The sequence below is a fragment of the Schistocerca cancellata genome, chromosome 7 (genome assembly GCF_023864275.1).
Source record: "Schistocerca cancellata isolate TAMUIC-IGC-003103 chromosome 7, iqSchCanc2.1, whole genome shotgun sequence".
NCBI classification, from domain to species: Eukaryota; Metazoa; Arthropoda; class Insecta; order Orthoptera; family Acrididae; genus Schistocerca; species Schistocerca cancellata.
In genome coordinates, this window is record NC_064632.1 from 287891280 (window position 1) to 287907984 (window position 16705).

Here is a 16705-nt window from a genome sequence, read left to right on the forward strand (position 1 = left end):
TAGATGATCCACCCTCTATATACAAATTCGTCCAATTATTTGTCGTTGTGGGAACTTTTCAAAATACGATACCCCGTAACGACTCGCTCCTGGATCAGACAGCAATAACATTCTAACGTACCCTACTTATCTTTGTTAATGTCATTTGACACTTTTCCGTTTACAAATATGTTCATTTGCGAAAATTTCACTTTCCATGTATTATTATGATTTGTTTATTTCCTGACAATACAAGCCCCTGGCTACCAATCCAGAACCGCACGTCAATAGTACTTTCTATATCTGCAATGTTCACGGTGCAAGTTATATATATATATATATATATATATATATATATATATATATAATACCACTGTCATTACAAGTAGTGGGGTACAAAGAAGGAGCCTCCTAGAAGATTGTGAGCCTTAAGACTGAAGACGGACACAATAAGGCGTACCCTGGAAACAGTGAAAGATTTCATCGGCTAATCCTTCTAACACCAGATCAAGTTAAAGTCCAAAACTAAATTAACATCATGATGCAACGGCCTTTATCAAGACCACCCCTTGTGACGATCTCAATAAATGTTGAGGGATTCTCTAGTCATAAGTGTGTTTTATTAGCAGACATGTGGTATAAGCATAAATGCAAGGTATTGTTGGTGCAGGAAACACACCGGGGAGCCACCAGCCACAGACCGAAAATAGCAGGAATGGATTTGGCCATTGAAAGACCTCACGACAAGTTTAGGAGTGCGATTTTCATCAGACCCGGTCTCAACGTATCATCAGCCGCAATGACAGAAGTAAATGACATTGAAGTACTTACCATTCGCGCCCAGAAGTTCACTGTGACGTCTGTGCACAAACCACCAGATGTGGACTTTGTTTTCCATGAACCAAACAATTTTACATATAACCATATTAATTTTGTCATGGGCGATTTCTACTGACATGGTGAAGCAGGGGGATATAATGAGACTGATGAGAATGGTGTACAGCTTGAATCCTGGGCTGACACTAGCGACCTACAACTCATTCATGACGCAAAACAGCCAGCATCGTTCAACAGCAGAAGATGGAGAAGGGGATATAATCCAGACAACATCTTTGTGAGTTGGAAGTTGGCAGCACAGTGCGTGAAGCTTGTTGAAGAATCTATCCCAAGTACACAACACAGACCCGTCATCTGTGTTGTGAGTGCCGAAGACGGTTTAATTTCAAAAAGGCAGACTGGCAGAAATTTAAAGTGCAATTGGACGAAGAGATTGAGAAAATCCCTCCTCGACCAGATGAGTATGGTAGATTTATCGATCTTGTGAAAGGGATCTCAAGGAAAAACATCCCAAGGGGTTGCCGTACCCAGTACATCCAGGGTCTGACCGGCAGCAGCAAGGACTTACTTGACAGGTACCAAAAGCTGTTCACTCAGGACTCCTTGTCCGCAGCTCGTGGTCGTGCAGTAGCGTTCTCGCTTCCCACGCCCGGGTTCCCGGGTTCGATTCCCGGCGCAGTCAGGGATTTTCTCTGCCTCGTGATGACTGGGTGTTGTGTAATGTCCTTAGGTTAGTTAGGTTTAAGTAGTTCTAAGTTCTAGGGGCTGATGACCATAGATGTTAAGTCCCATAGTGCTCAGAGCCATTTGAACCATTTCAGGACCCCTTCATCGAAGATACGATGGAGGCTGAGGAGGAACTAATGCAGGCTATTGCTGAGGATAAGAGATCACGGTGGTGCAAACTAGTCGAGAATCTTGACATGAAACAAAACAGCAGACGTGCATGGATATTACTGAAAAACTTAAGTGGGGACCTAACTGACCACCAGCAGAAGAACAACGGGATAACAGCAAATCAGATTGCTAGCCAACTTCTGAAGAATGGGAAAACCAAAGGAAAAAGACAAAGGAAAAGAGTTATACCCCAAGAACAAAAAGATTACGGACTCCTCAATGCTTCATTCATAGCAATCGAACTGGAAGACGCCATTCAGAGTATGAAACTGAATAAGTCCGCTGGAACTGATGACCTTAGAACGGAGCAGAGAAAACAGTTTGGGCCCAAAGCTCGAAACTGGTTACTACAAATGATGAACACCTTTATTAAAGAGCTGAATATTCCAAAACTATGGCGGCAGGCGAAAGTGGTGGCTTTACTAAAACCTGGCAAGGAGATAAAGGACCCCAAAAGTTACAGACCAGTGTCACTTCTATGCCATCTCTACAAGATACTGGAGTGGATGATTCTCAACCGGGTGGCAGAAACTATAGTTGGAAAGCTCATAAAGGAACAAGCCGGTTTCGGACCAGGAAGATCTTGTTGTGGGCAAATACTTAATCTGACGCAACATATATAATATGGGTTTGAAAAAAATAATAATAACTGGAGCAGCTTTCATAGATCTTACTGCTGCATACGACACAGTAAACCACAGAGAGCTATTGCGCAATTTATATCACCTTACAGGGGACTGTAGGTTGACGATGGTTATTGGTAGCTTTTGCAGAATCGAAGATTTTATGTCTTCCTAAATGGTAAGAACAGTAGATGGCGACTGCAGAAGAATGGTTTCCCACAAGGTAGTGTACTTTCTCCCATCCTTTATAATGGGTACACTAATGGCCAACCTATACCTCCAGATGCAAGACTGTTCGTATATGCTGATGACACAGCTGTGGTGGTCCAGGGGTCCAATTTTTATGCAACATCTGGAAATCTCTCTAGAGCTCTTGAAGAACTGGCTCAATACTACGACGCCAATCACTTCAAGCCAAACCCTGACAAAACCCAAGTATGTGCTTTCCATCTGCGCAATAGAGATGCTGGAGTTGAGCTCGACGTTACATGGCAAGGTAAGAAGCTAAAGCACTGTCCAACACCCAAATACCTAGGGGTTGTACTTGACAGAACGCTTTCCTTCAAGCAGCATTGCCAAAACACCAAGGCTAGAGTCTGCTCCAGGAATAACATCAGCCGCAGCCTGACAAACTATGAATGGGGAGCTCAACCATCAGTGCTGAGAACATCAGCACTTGCTCTGTGTGTTTCTGCAGCAGACTATGCAGCGCCAGTATGGGAAGCATCTGCACATGCTAAACAGGTTGATGTAAGTGTAAATGAGACAATTCGAATTGTTACAGGCTGTCTCAGACCGACACCAACGGGTAATTTGTACCTACTTGCTGGAATTGTCCCTTCCAAGATCAGGTGGCAGTAGATGCTGAAAGAACAAACAAAGAAACAGATTCTCGACATCCACTGAATGGGCACGTCACTTAGGCTCGGAGGCTTAAGTCTAGAAATAGCTTTATTGCAAGAACCAAGATCCTTGACGGTTCACAGGAAGATAATAAGTCCGTGAATGGGAGAATGAAAAAAACCGCACTGCAGATAATACGAAAAGAGCAACTGGCACCTGGAAACAAACTTCCTTATACAGTGTGGAGAACATTAAATAGGCTGAGGGCTGGTGTATCCAGATGCAAAACTAATCTGTGCAAGTGGGGAGTGCTGACTAATGATGACGACGTTCTTTGCGGATGCGGAGAGGTACAAGACGAGGCACATCTGCTCATGTGCCGGCTACTGCTGGAGCCCTGCAGTTTTAGTTACCTGCTACAAGCCAACGACAAAGCCGTAGCGGTGGCTAACTATTGGCAATATAAAATTTGATCTGGACACGGAAAAGTAAAGTAATTACAAGTATCCAGAATGAGATTTTCACTCTGCAGCGGAGTGGGCGCTGATATGAAACTTCCTGGCAGATTAAAACTGTGTGCCCGACCGAGACTCGAACTCGGGAATTTGCCTTTCGCGGGCAAGTGCTCTACCATCTGAGCTACGGAAGCACGACTCACGCCCGGTACTCACAGCTTTACTTCTGCCAGTATCCGTCTCCTACCTTCCAAACTTTACAGAAGCTCTCCTGGCAGAAGTAAAGCTGTGAGGACGCGGCGTGAGTCGTGCTTGGGTGGCTCAGATGGTAGAGCACTTGCCCGCGAAAGGCAAAGGTCCCGAGTTCGAGTCTCGGTCGGGCACACAGTTTTAATCTGCCAGGAAGTTTCATAATTACAAGTAGTTCTCGTCTCTCAAGAAATTGTGAGAGACGTTAATAAAACCAAAAACAACCTTTAGAACGATATCATGGCGTTACCATTAGCACAAAAATGTATTGGGGATCTTGCTGTACATGTATTAAACAAGTACTTCCAAATAATTTATCTCAAAGGGAGGCCGTAGAAGGAGAATAAAATGTTGGTTTCAGATAATACTGCCACACAAGTTGTTAGATGGCTGGCAAGTAATTTCCAAATGACATGTTTGTTATTTTATATTTTCAGAACTGTAGTAAGCGACGTTGCCTGCCACATTATATTCTTTAACCCTTTTTCGTTCAATAAGATTTCCAGGCAGAGAATCGGAAGGATATGTGTTGAGCTCTTGGACCGCCTGCACAGGGAACCATAATTATTCAGTCGCAGTGTCACAGCATACGAGAGTTTCGAATATGATCCGTAATCAATTTTTATAGCATGCCACTGAAAGACTCTGGATAACCGGTGGCAAACGTTCGGCAAGGCACTGCAATACAACAATGAGAATTACAAGAAATGTATTTTCTGTGGTTCCACGATTCCCTTGTTCTTTGGATATTCGTCCCTGTCACTCCCTCACATTCCCCCAGCATACAAACCGCTTGAAATGATGCCTCTTCGATACTTTGAATGATATCCAGAAGCGGTTAACCAACGAACTGAAATATTCGTATTTCACCATTACATGAGTCATTATAGTTTATTTACAGTAGCTTTTCATTTAGATTCTCATGAAACAAAAGAAAAGAAATCGATCATCTTAAATCAACAGTTCGTCGTCAAGGAAACTTAATATCATTAGTTGTTGGCAAAATGAGGCTGTCACGGAAATATCGTACGATGTACGAAATATGAAATCTCACTCGCATGCTGATTAGTGAAGCCATATATGATAACTATTTTTCAAACTTTGTTTCAGTGACTCTCAAACAGTAAGCAAATATGTGCTGAAATTAATGAGCTTGCGCTTTCGAAATTTTATTGAAATATATGTTTGAGGAAGTAACTAATAAAGTGAAAATATGCAAATATTTTAGTCTTGCATGTTATTCTAGTACAGATGCAGCTTCGACGGCTAAATTTTCATTACTTGTGTGTTAATTAACAAATTATGAGATATTAGAAGACTTCTTGGTGGTATAACTACGACAGATTACACAAAGGATTGTGCAATTGATGATTTTGTAGGAATAGATGATTTAATTACAACCGGTTTAATATGAGTGTGCGGAGGTACATGTCCGTCAACGATGGGCTTCATCAATTATTTGATAGCACTGATTAAGAGGGAATGGCATTTAACAAACTATTTTCCATTCATTGCTTACTCCATCAAGAAAGTTTGACATGCCAGATTTCTAATAACTGTTTGAAAGATGTTATGAAAGTCGCCATAAGGGGTATAAAATTCATTCGTGCATGTGAACTTAATCACGATAGATTTTACAGAACTGCTGAAGGAATTGTGGTCTTGGTACAGCGATACCCTACATACTGCTGTCAGATGCCTAAGAAAAGGAAAAGTGATGGAATGGCTTGTCAATTTCAGATCTGAAATTATTTTAATCTTACAATACAGCAATAAAAACTATGTTGAACTTAATAATGATAAATGGCGGGCACTTACAGATTTCTGATCAATATTACACAAAAATTCAACAAACGTAATTTGGCATTCCAAGGACGAAACAAGATAATCGAACACATGACAAACAAAATACTTGCTTATGAAGTCAAATTCGAACTGTATGTTAATGAACTTTAGGAAAAATACTCGCTAACTTTCCAACTGCTGCTGTTCTGCAGTCTGTGTCAACTGTCACCGAAGGATTTACCAAGATATGGCGCTGAAAGAATATTTGAAAGAAAAAAGCATAATGGCAATAGGAAGAAATATTCGAGGCTGTTTCAATCTCGCACCCCTAGCTTGTTGAAGATAATGATCTCAAATTATTCTGCCAAGATGGGTTTTATAGAACTTATTTTATAAATGAAATAAACGGACAATAACACGACAAACAGCTTAAAGCCCAATCTATAGAATATCTTTAAAAGCAAGAGTAAATTGGATTTCGGAGATGAGTGCCTAGCAACAATAAAAATTTAAGAGCCTGTACACATTTTATTTTAACACTGTTTCCTTCATTCTACCACTTTGAAGATTCGTTTACGAAGATTAAAATACCTTACTTGAAAATACATGTCTTAATCGGTTGTCCAGACATTTAAAATACCCATTGAGGATTGCATGCAGTCCAAATGACGAATATTTAGACGAAATAGTCAAAAAGTAAAATACACTTATAATAACAAATATTTTTATTTTTATACTTAAATTTGTTTTGCAGTTAGAATGAAGAAAAATTCAGTTGCAAGAACTGCGGCTTTTTTTCCCACCAGTCAAGCTTTTAGTTTATTGAAAATTCGTCATTTTATTTTAACTTTATGTTAATCTCTACACTATCCTACTTGGTGGCAGTCATTTTGTGTAATTTTGTCATTTCCAATTCTCGAACTTTTTTCATGCTACAACAACAATCATTGCAGTCAACGCCAACATTTGATTCCGGTGAAAACATCATATTTAATTGTGAAAACGATGAGTGGCAATTTAAAATTCTTATTGCCTATGTTGGAGGATTTTAATATCACGAACATGGTTAATCATTGTCATTAACTGCTCAACAATTTCACTCGACGAAGGAGACAGGCTCAGCCAGTAGTTTCTAATGGTAAGTACTTACTCTTTAGCGGTTTCAAAGACAGCTTTCCATTTGTAGCTGTTGTTAACCTTTAATAGCTCCTGAAGGAGGATAGGACCGATGACCATGCAGTTTGGTCCCTTTAAAAAGATTTAAAAAATCATAAGTTATGTATATCCGAAACCGGTGAAGAAAACATTCTTACTATTCGCAACTGTTGGCTGTATCTGTTTCTGTCGTCGAATGGAATATATATTTGAGGAGTTATAGTAAGAGTGCGAAAAATTGTCTGGTTACCTCAGGAGCGAGGCAGGGTGCAGGGGCAGATGGATTTGTCATTGTTCGATAAGGGGACTTGATAGGCGGTATGTTTTCTCGTTTGTCTTCACGTGGTCAGCATGTGAGCCTCGTACCGATCAAATGCTATGAATTTTTTAAAAAAAAACGGTAGTAACATAGATTCGTGTATGCGAATTATAGAGATTCATGTGCAGTACGTATTCCCAGCATGGAATATGAAACTAAATAGAGGCTATTGTAAGCCAACGCAATGAGTACAATAAAAATAACATTTACAGAATTTTAGATAGTGTCTCATATTGCCTAATCGACTTGGATATAAGTTGAGTTACTGTTATTACTCAAATAATTAATCCCTCAGAGACACACACAACACGACACTTCCTGAGGCAATAACAATTGTGGGGTCGCTGAGGATGGCCCTGATGTGAAAGAGAACAGTCGACACGACGCGTTACGAGTGGTTCTGACTGTCAATGCTCAGTTCTCGCTTGCCGGAGGTGTATTTATCACGAAATTACTATAGCTAGTCTATAAAGGGCTCATAACATACTAATTTGTGTAACTTGCCAACTTTCTCTCTATAGCACTTATCTAGAAGGAAAAGGGTTGTGTGCATTTAGTCTAAAGTCTTCTAGTGACACTGGAAAATCATTTATGATGACGACAACATTTATTTCCACTTTCATAGGCGCTTGACGTTTGCGGGTTGAGGAAAGCCAGTGCGTTCCACTGCCTTCATTTCTGTTCAGTAAGACTGGCTTTGAAGATGCACTGTAGGAGCTGCTGATTATTTAGCTACACAGTCTTCTGCCAGAGAACTGACAGCATATTCCTCGGAGACTCATCAAAAATGCTGTCAAAACAATGCCTCGATTGGGATTAATATTGACCGTTCGAACTGAACACACTTTGAAATTACTGGTTGTATTAACTTCGGCTGTTTCCGTCCTAGATTCGTACCAGAAGAAAACATTATGGATGCACACGAAGAGGCGTATCTAGAGCAGAAACACCATCAAGCTCACGAATGAAACAAATTCTGTTTCACATCAAGTGGATTCGCAATTGCAAATAATGAATACCATCAGCCGTAGGATGGCCGTGAATCGTGCACAGATATTCAAATACTAAGGCGACCGCTCGCGATAAGCGGAAAATCCGGGTTCATTTCCCGATCCGGCACAAATTTTAACTTTCTTCATTCCGTTCTACAGGTGATGGTAGTTCTTATTGGGAGTTGTGCATTCATTTGATGTGTTTGGCAACAGCTGTGGTCGCGGCAGTGCCTGTTCCTTTGGACATGCATGCATCTCTGAAGGAATTTGGCATCAAAACCAGAATAACACAAGCACTGCAATATGGTAAATTCTGTTTCTGCGATCACTCGAATGCAGTGTGTTCTAACACCCACATATAATCTTTTTGTGTAATAGGACAAGGCATTGGCATCCAGCTTTCACCCGAATTACGAAAAACGTCGCAGAAAATTAAGTGAAGCCATTTGATAAGTATGGAAGAAAATCTGTTGACTAATGTAAGTCTACTGCTTATTCCAGCAAACAAGAATGTCAATTTCCTCATACAGCAGTATTATAAAATTTGCTTCGAGTTATGTTGGAACACGGGAGGCAATACTAACCCTACGACTTATCATAGAAAATAGATTAAGGAAAGGCGAACCTACGTTTCTAGCATTTGTAGACTTAGAAAAACCTTTTGACAATGTTGACTGGAATACCCTCTTTCAAATTGTGAAGGTGGCAGGGTTAAATACAGGGAGCGAAAGGCTATTTGCAATTTGTACAGAACCCAGATGGCAGTTACAAGAGTCGAGGGGCATGAAAGGGAAGCAGTGGTTTGGAAGGGAGTGAGGGTTGTAGCCTATCCCCGGTGTTATTCAATCTGTATATTGAGCAACCAGTAAAGGAAACAAAAGAAAAAATCGGAGTAGGAATTAAAATCCATGGAGAAGAAATAATAACTTTGAGGTTCGCCGATGACATTGTAATTCTGTCAGAGACAGCGAAGGACGTGGAAGAGCAGCTGAACGGAATAGACAATGTCTTGAAGGTAAGATATAAAATCAGCATCAACGAAAGCAAAACGAGGGTAATGGAATGTAGTCTAATTAAATCAGTGGTGACGCTGAATGATTTAGATTAGGAAATGAGACGCTTAAAGTAGTAAGTAAGTTTTGCTATTTGGGGAGCAAAATGACTGATGATGATCGAAGTAGAGATGATGTAAAATGTAGAGTGGCGATGGTAAGGAAAGCATTTCTGAAGAAGAGAAATTTGTTAACATCGAGTATATATTTAGGTGTCAGGAAGCCGTTTCTGAAAGCATTTGTATGGAGTGTAGCCATGTGTGGAAGTAAAACGTGGTCGATAAATAGTTTAGACAAGAAGAGAACAGAAGCTTTCGAAACGTAACGCTACAGAAGAATGCTGAAGATTAGATGAGTAGATCACATAACTTATGGGGAGGTATTGAAGAGAATTGGAGAGAAGAGAAATTTGTGGCACAACTGGACTAGAAGAAGGGATCTGTTGGTAGGACATATTCTGAGGCATGAAGGGATCACCAATTTAGTACTGGAGGGCAGCGTGAAGGGTAAAAATCGTAGAGGGAGACCAAGAGATGAATACACTGAACAGATTCAGAAGGATGTAGGTTGCAGTAGGTACTAGGAGATGAAGAAGCTTGCTGAGGATAGAGTAGAATGTAGAGTTGCATCAAACCAGTTTCTGAAGACCACAACACCGAACAACAACAACAACAACAAGTAACATCGATTTAGAGACTACACTCTCCATTCTCAGGGTAGCAAACGGGTATAGTCACCAGATAAAAACAAGAGTATCATAAGTACCACAATCGTCGCCTAGAACAGGAATGCACCATTATTAAGTCAGCCAAAGTATCAGATTCAACGTCCAACACAGTAATTTGCAACAGCGGGAAAATGACTCATCTATCTGTTCAAATAGTTCAAGTGGTTCTGAGCACTATGAGACTTAACATCTGAGGTCATCAGTCCCGTAGAACTTAGAACTACTTAAACCTAACTAACCTAAGGACATCACACACATTCATGCCTGAGGTAGGATTCGAACTTGCGACCGGAGCGGTCGTGCAGTTCCAGACTGTAGCGCCTAGAACCGCTCGGCGACACCGGCTGGCAATCTATCTGTCACAAAGGTATGGGTAAGTGAAATAACTGTAACGAATTGGTACAGCAAAATTTAGTGACGATCACAAGAGAACACAGTCTGTATCTGGTGGTGCTTTAATTGATATGTATATCAGAAATGGATCTTACTTGCAAACAGCCATCACAGGGTACGAGAAAAGATACAACAAATCCGTTCAGCAGTATGGAGAGTAAATGTCATAGCCCCGCTGCACAGCTGTTGCCTCAAATTCTAAGCGATATCCAAACAAAATCAACATCGAAACTTTGAATGAATATGGGAGACGTCAACGATGACAGTTTCAGTTATCGTTTTCAATGCTTGCAGTTGTGTATTACACCCAACAGACTAATTTGATGGAAAATCTAGGTTTTTGTTTGTATCTTCTTGTTTAAAGCTATGTTTTACCGACAGTCTTAGACGCGTTTGGTATTTCTTACTATTATAACATCATATTTAATTAAAAGCTTATTACATAACATGTGGTATATTCCTTGTGAATGTAAATTTCGTATGTCATTGTTTGCTGTGCAGTTCCACGAGTTAGATGCAGCGACCATCGGAAAGGGTGTTCGTCCTCTGCAGTCACCGGCCGTTTTCCTTAAGGTTGTGTTTACGTTAGATAACGATGACGACGAGAGAAGGGAGAGGATGAAACTCTGTGAAGGCTCATAGCCAGCACTTCCCGAATAGCACCTGAGAGGTCACCTTCCTCAAAGTCCCCGTACGGCGGACGCACTACCATCAACACACAGTGTCACATACTTTCACTTCATAACACTCTGCTGAGAGATTTGGGACTTAACCCAGAACACTGGCGAATCGACTGGTGAACACTAACTTTTTCCTATCGTTGGTGGTGTGGTACACCAATCAATGGCTACAATATGAATGAAGAAACAATCTGGGTTACAAAACCGCTGTGTTCAGAATTAAATATTGATATCGATTTTAAATTCATGAGAAAGCGCACCTAAAACACGGCTTACCTCCTTGTCGAGCTCCACCATACATGCGTGCGTTAGCGACCTCGTCTACAGAGGCGAGTTGTCTTTCCCAGTCCTCTAATCGTCGAGATCCGTGTAGCAGGTACTTCCTCTCGTCGTCTCATTACCAGATATGCGGCGACATCCTTATCCATCCTTACCAGATACGCGGCGACATCCTCATCTATCCTTACGAGATATGCGGCGACATCCTCATCCACTAAAACGGAATCAAGCCTACATAGATGCACCTCACAGTCTAAATACTTTGGAGGCGCAAATGGAATGCTATAGTTTTGTAACCAAGATTGTTTTTGCTCTTTCATACTGGTGATCAGCAACTTAACGCCACTACCAACCCCTTCCCTTTGCCGGCCAGATACTAACAGCGAACCGGCTTATCTCCGAGTTGAGCTCCCCCATACATCCGTGCGTTAGTGACCTCGAATACAGAGGTGAGTAGTCTTTCCTAATCCTTTAGTTGTCGAGATCCACACAGCATTCATAACACAACATGTCTAGTTTACTGGCACGACTACCAACAATCAAAACTGCCCAATCGCCTTACTTGAGAATGTGGATTAATAGAGCAATATTGCGACGAGGTATCCGGATGACCTTGGGGTGTCCCGTGGTCCCAGACGTGAGGAGTGCGACCGCGGGGCTCGTGCTGTCTCCCTGCAGCCCCTGGGCACTCCTCAGCAGCAGCTGTCGGGCATCAGGCACGGCCTTGGCAGTCCCCAGCACCAGGAGTGGGCAACCAGTCGGCCTGGCGGCTGAAGCGGACTGGGTAGTCGGTGGTTCGCACATCACTGCTGTGGGGTTCAGCTCCTGTAGCACTCGGCGCAGGCTCTCTACCACAAAAAGGAAACTGTTACACCGCAGATTTCCACGATAATGTCAAGAAGCATGAGGAATCTACTAGATTGAGTAAAAAAATTGTCCTTAAATTAGAAAAAGTTTTATGTTTAGCTATCTATACAAAGGTGAAATATGACCACAACTAATCTTTGGCAGTAGCATGCATAGTACCACAAAGATTTTGATGTTAGCTACCTTAGGAAAATGGCTTTCATTAGAATGCATGGACCAGAAGGGGGAAAAGGACGAATATTTGCGTTTATCTTCCATCGGCGATGAGGTCTTTAAGGCAATATAGCTCGAGAATGGCAAGGAGCACATTATACCATTCTGGGCCCAAAGAAGCCTAAGCATCACTGTGATACTTGAAAGGGCTATTAGACAGTTCTTGAATTTCAGTAGAGATGAATATTAATAATTTTCTTTGTTTCTTTGATCTTTGGTTGAATGTAGTAGTGTGCGTGATGACATTATTTAAGAGCCCATCCAAGGAATCACCGCAATCGACCTTAGGTAGAAAAGTGCCTTAGATGAGCATCAGACGACATCGGATTTTTGAAATAGTAGAGTACGAAACTGGCATACACGACCATTTCAGAAGGAACACGAGGTACAATAGTTGGTTCAGTAGATGTATGGGTGACACAGGAAGTTGGAAAGTTGGATGTCATTGCACTGGTAACTTGCACTACAAAGCGCAATTTCGTTTCAATGGACTTACAGTAGCGAACTGACAAGGAGAAAACGACAAAATTGTTGAAAAACAGGACATTAGTCATGGCTCTACCCACTACATCATTCAAAATATGCTGCGATGTCACAGATCTTCTCCAAGCTGGATAACACATCATGTTACCCCTTAAATAAAAGGACATCATTTGGAGAGTCATTAGGATGTCTGTGAAAACAAGTCCAACGTAATAAGACTAAAGACGATGACTTGAAAAATTGTGACAGGGGATATGTTCTGGTATGCAGTACTTTCAGTCGAAGATCAAAGAAATGTTAATAGCATTTATTACTACTGAGATTCAAGATAAATCTTACAGCTTAGTCTCATTTGGGCCTGGAATAGTACATTCTGATGTATATGGAGAGACCGGAAAACGTGCGGGTTGTAGTGTTCTGGCATTCCGTTATATTATAAGATTGTGGGACAACACACAGTCGTATTAAGTTAGCGACCTTTCTTTTCAGTATCTAACAGGTCCTCCTAATTCAAGTGAGCTAGCACAATATAACAAAGGTGTACTTGGAATCTTGAAAAGGTTTGGAGTCTTGTGAAAGAGAAAGCAGTGGTCCATAAGTCGTTATGCAATCAGCGTGAATATTTTACTTACGTTTGGAAGCCAGTAGTCGAACTTTGGCACGCTAACTTTGATCACATACGACACAGCTTCAGAGCAAGACCTGATCACTTTCAAAGGCTAACTTCAATTAGAGAATACCCATAAGCATGGAAAATATCTTTAGTTGTAGCTGTTTAGCTATATATTCCACCTTTACTTAACATTCGTTTAGTGTTCGTTCTTGTTTATCGCTATCGTTGTATTCCATAAAACTCCTATTTTCAGTTATTTCTATAGTTTTATAATGAATCAGTCTTTAGTGTTACCTCTACGAACGCACTCGCTTTCTGGAGTTTAAATTTTTGATAAGCAACGGCTATGTGAATCTCAAAAAACGACAAAAGTATCCAAAAGCGCAGTTTTATTTTTGCATAGGAAAGTAAATAAAAATGTTTGATTTCACCTTATTGGTAACCTCATGATTGATAGCTGACACATTCAGTGTTTTTAGCCATATAAGTGTTAGTGAAGTGAACTCAGCCACTGCATAGTGTAATTTGCTAATAACTATTCTCATTATTAAATAATAACACCCAGTATTTAATGGTCCATTTCTAAGAAAATAGCAGTGCACTATGGGCGAAATTTTCTGATATAAATTATATTAATTTATTTCTAGTACTTACGCGTCAAGCTGTCAGTATATACAAACATCAAAAACCCTTTTGCACCACCCCTGTTTCTAGAACTCCCGAAGACAGACGTTGACTTTGGATATTGTTTCACAGAAACAGTCCCTTTGACTGTTCAGAGATGTTACTAAACCCGCCGAAAGATATAAACAACCACGCATGAGCAGCGCCTATTAGACGGAGGTTATCCTACAGCCGATCAGTTCCAGTCATTCCTACAGGAAGGTGGTACACGACTAATGTTGTCTGTAGTTCAACCATGCCTAGACGGTCAGTACTGCGGTTAGATCTCGTCCGCATTGTTACTTTGTGCCAGGAAGGGCTCTCTGCAAGGGAAGTGTCCAGGCGTGAACGAAAGGGCTGTTGTTCGGACTTGGAGGAAACACAGAGAAACAGGAACTGTCATCAAATACCTCGGTCAAGCCGCCCAAGGGATACTACTGCAGTGGATGACCGCTAACTACGGATTATGGCGTGGAAGAACCCTGACAGCAACGCCACCACGTTGAATAACGCTATTCGTGCAGCCACTGGACGTTGTGTTATGGCTTTAACTGTGCGCATTAGGCTGCATGATGCGCAGCTTCACTCCCGACGTCCATGGCGTGGTCCATCTTTGCAACCACGACACCATGCAGCGCCGTACAGATGGGCCCAACAACATGCCGAATGGACCGTTCCGGATTGGCATCACGTTCTCTTCACCTATGAGTTTCGTATATGCTTAAAACCAGACAATCGTCGGAGAAGTGTTTGGAAGTAACCCGGTCGGGCTGAACGCATTAGATACACTGTGCAGCGAGTGCAGCAAGGTTTCCTGATGTTTCGGAGTGGCATTATGTTGACCCGACGTACACCGCTGGTGGTCATGGGAGACGTCGTAACGGCTGTACAATAAGTGAATGCCATCCCCGACCGATAGTGCAACCATATCGGCAGCATATTGGCGAGGCTTTCTGCTTCATGGACGAAAATTCGCGCCCCCATGGTGCACATATTGTGAATGGCTTCCTTCAGGATAATGATATTTCCCGAATAGAGTGGTCATCATGTTCTCCAGACATGAACCCTATTGAACATGCTTGGGATGTATTGAAAAGGGCCGTTTATGGACGACGTGACCCACCAACCACTCTGAGGGATCTACGCCAAATCGCCGTGGAGGAATGGGACAATCGGCACCAATAGAGCCTTGATGAACTTGTGGATAGAATGCCACGACAGATACAGGCATGCATCAGTTTAAGAGGACGTGCTACTGGGTATTAGAGGTACCGGAGTGTGCAGCAATCTGGACCACCACCTGTGAAGGTCTCGCTGTTTGGTGGTACAACATGCAATGTATGGTTTTCATGAGCAATAAAAAGGGCGGAAATGATGTTTATGTTGATCTCTATAGCAATTTTCTGTGCAGGTTCCGGAACTCTCCGAACCGGGGTGATGCAAAACTTTGTTTGATTTGTGTACAATTTCAGGAGCTCTGGAGCTGGAAATCTTATTGAGCCCCAACTGAGCAGAGGCCATTCAGCACTCCGCCATTAGAGTGAGTGGCAGACCTTTCCTAAGGACAAACTGCGCAAGGGAAAGAAGGAAAGCAGGTAGAAGTTGGGAATGATTGATTGCATGTGAGTTGAACTCTGCGAAAGAGGCGCCATCTCTTTTGTGTTTCAAATGACTGAAAACCATTGTATAGTGTGTTTAAAGTGGGAAGTCTGTTGGCGCTGTAAGAATAAAATGGGAAGGTGCACGTTTCGCAGTGCCTCCCGTATGCAGGAAGCCCGTATTCTCGGAAACGTTAGGAGCAAAGCAGTGCAATGATATGAAAGTGGTGCAGTGAGATGAGAGGCCAACCCGGATCGGTTTTTGTTTTAGAAGGGAGAATATTTCACTACTAGAAAGCGCCTTATTGCTCAGTATTCAGAACAGTCGCTGCCATTGGTGCTCACAAGCATACAATAGGCCCACACGCATCCTACAGCCTTCTATTTCCTGCACAGGTCTTGAATAGTGTTGCTCGTGGGAATTTTCCTACCAGGAGGGACAACTTGCCTCTATAGCCGGCGTCGCTAACGCACGCATGTGTGATTGACCTCGGAGATAACCAGTGAACCAGCACACGCAAAAATTCAGAGTAAAAAGTTTCTTGCTGGCAATACTCTGTGGAAGTTATTCCCATCCACGTCATGTCAGGGGACTTTCAGCTGAGAGAAGGACTTCATCTCTGAGCTCTAAAGGAGAGGAGCTTTAAGTGTGGATCAGATGACATGGAATGTTCAGGCATCACAGCTGCCACTTGCAGGAAATAGCAAGTACGACGAGCAACTGCGACGTTCGCGTACAATATGATAGGAGCTGCAAGGAGTTTTCAGACTGACATTAAAGCTCTCATGTTTCACAATGAAGGACGTTTGTTATCTAAAACTAAGTGTGTGCCCAATAAAGACAGTGGGTGCATGCCAGATTGTTTCTGTAGTTCTTTCTTTCCTCAACGATAAATATCCGGCAACTGCTGAGCGATTTGATTTGGCCCCCAAATGTTATTTTGACTTTAACGTATTTACGTCATCTTATTACCCCAACCATTACCAATCTCATTTTGTTGGT

The 16705-nt window shown here is 41.8% G+C and overlaps 1 protein-coding gene across 1 annotated transcript in view; it reads right to left on the reverse strand.

The window, feature by feature from the left end:
• The window catches only part of LOC126092737 (uncharacterized), a 95394-nt gene that overhangs the window by 59612 nt on the left and 19077 nt on the right, over window positions 1-16705 (reverse strand). Inside the window, exon 3 of the mRNA XM_049908462.1 lies at window positions 11828-12113. Within this exon, the coding sequence (XP_049764419.1) occupies window positions 11828-12113 (286 nt within the window). The remainder of the gene's footprint in view (window positions 1-11827; window positions 12114-16705) is intronic.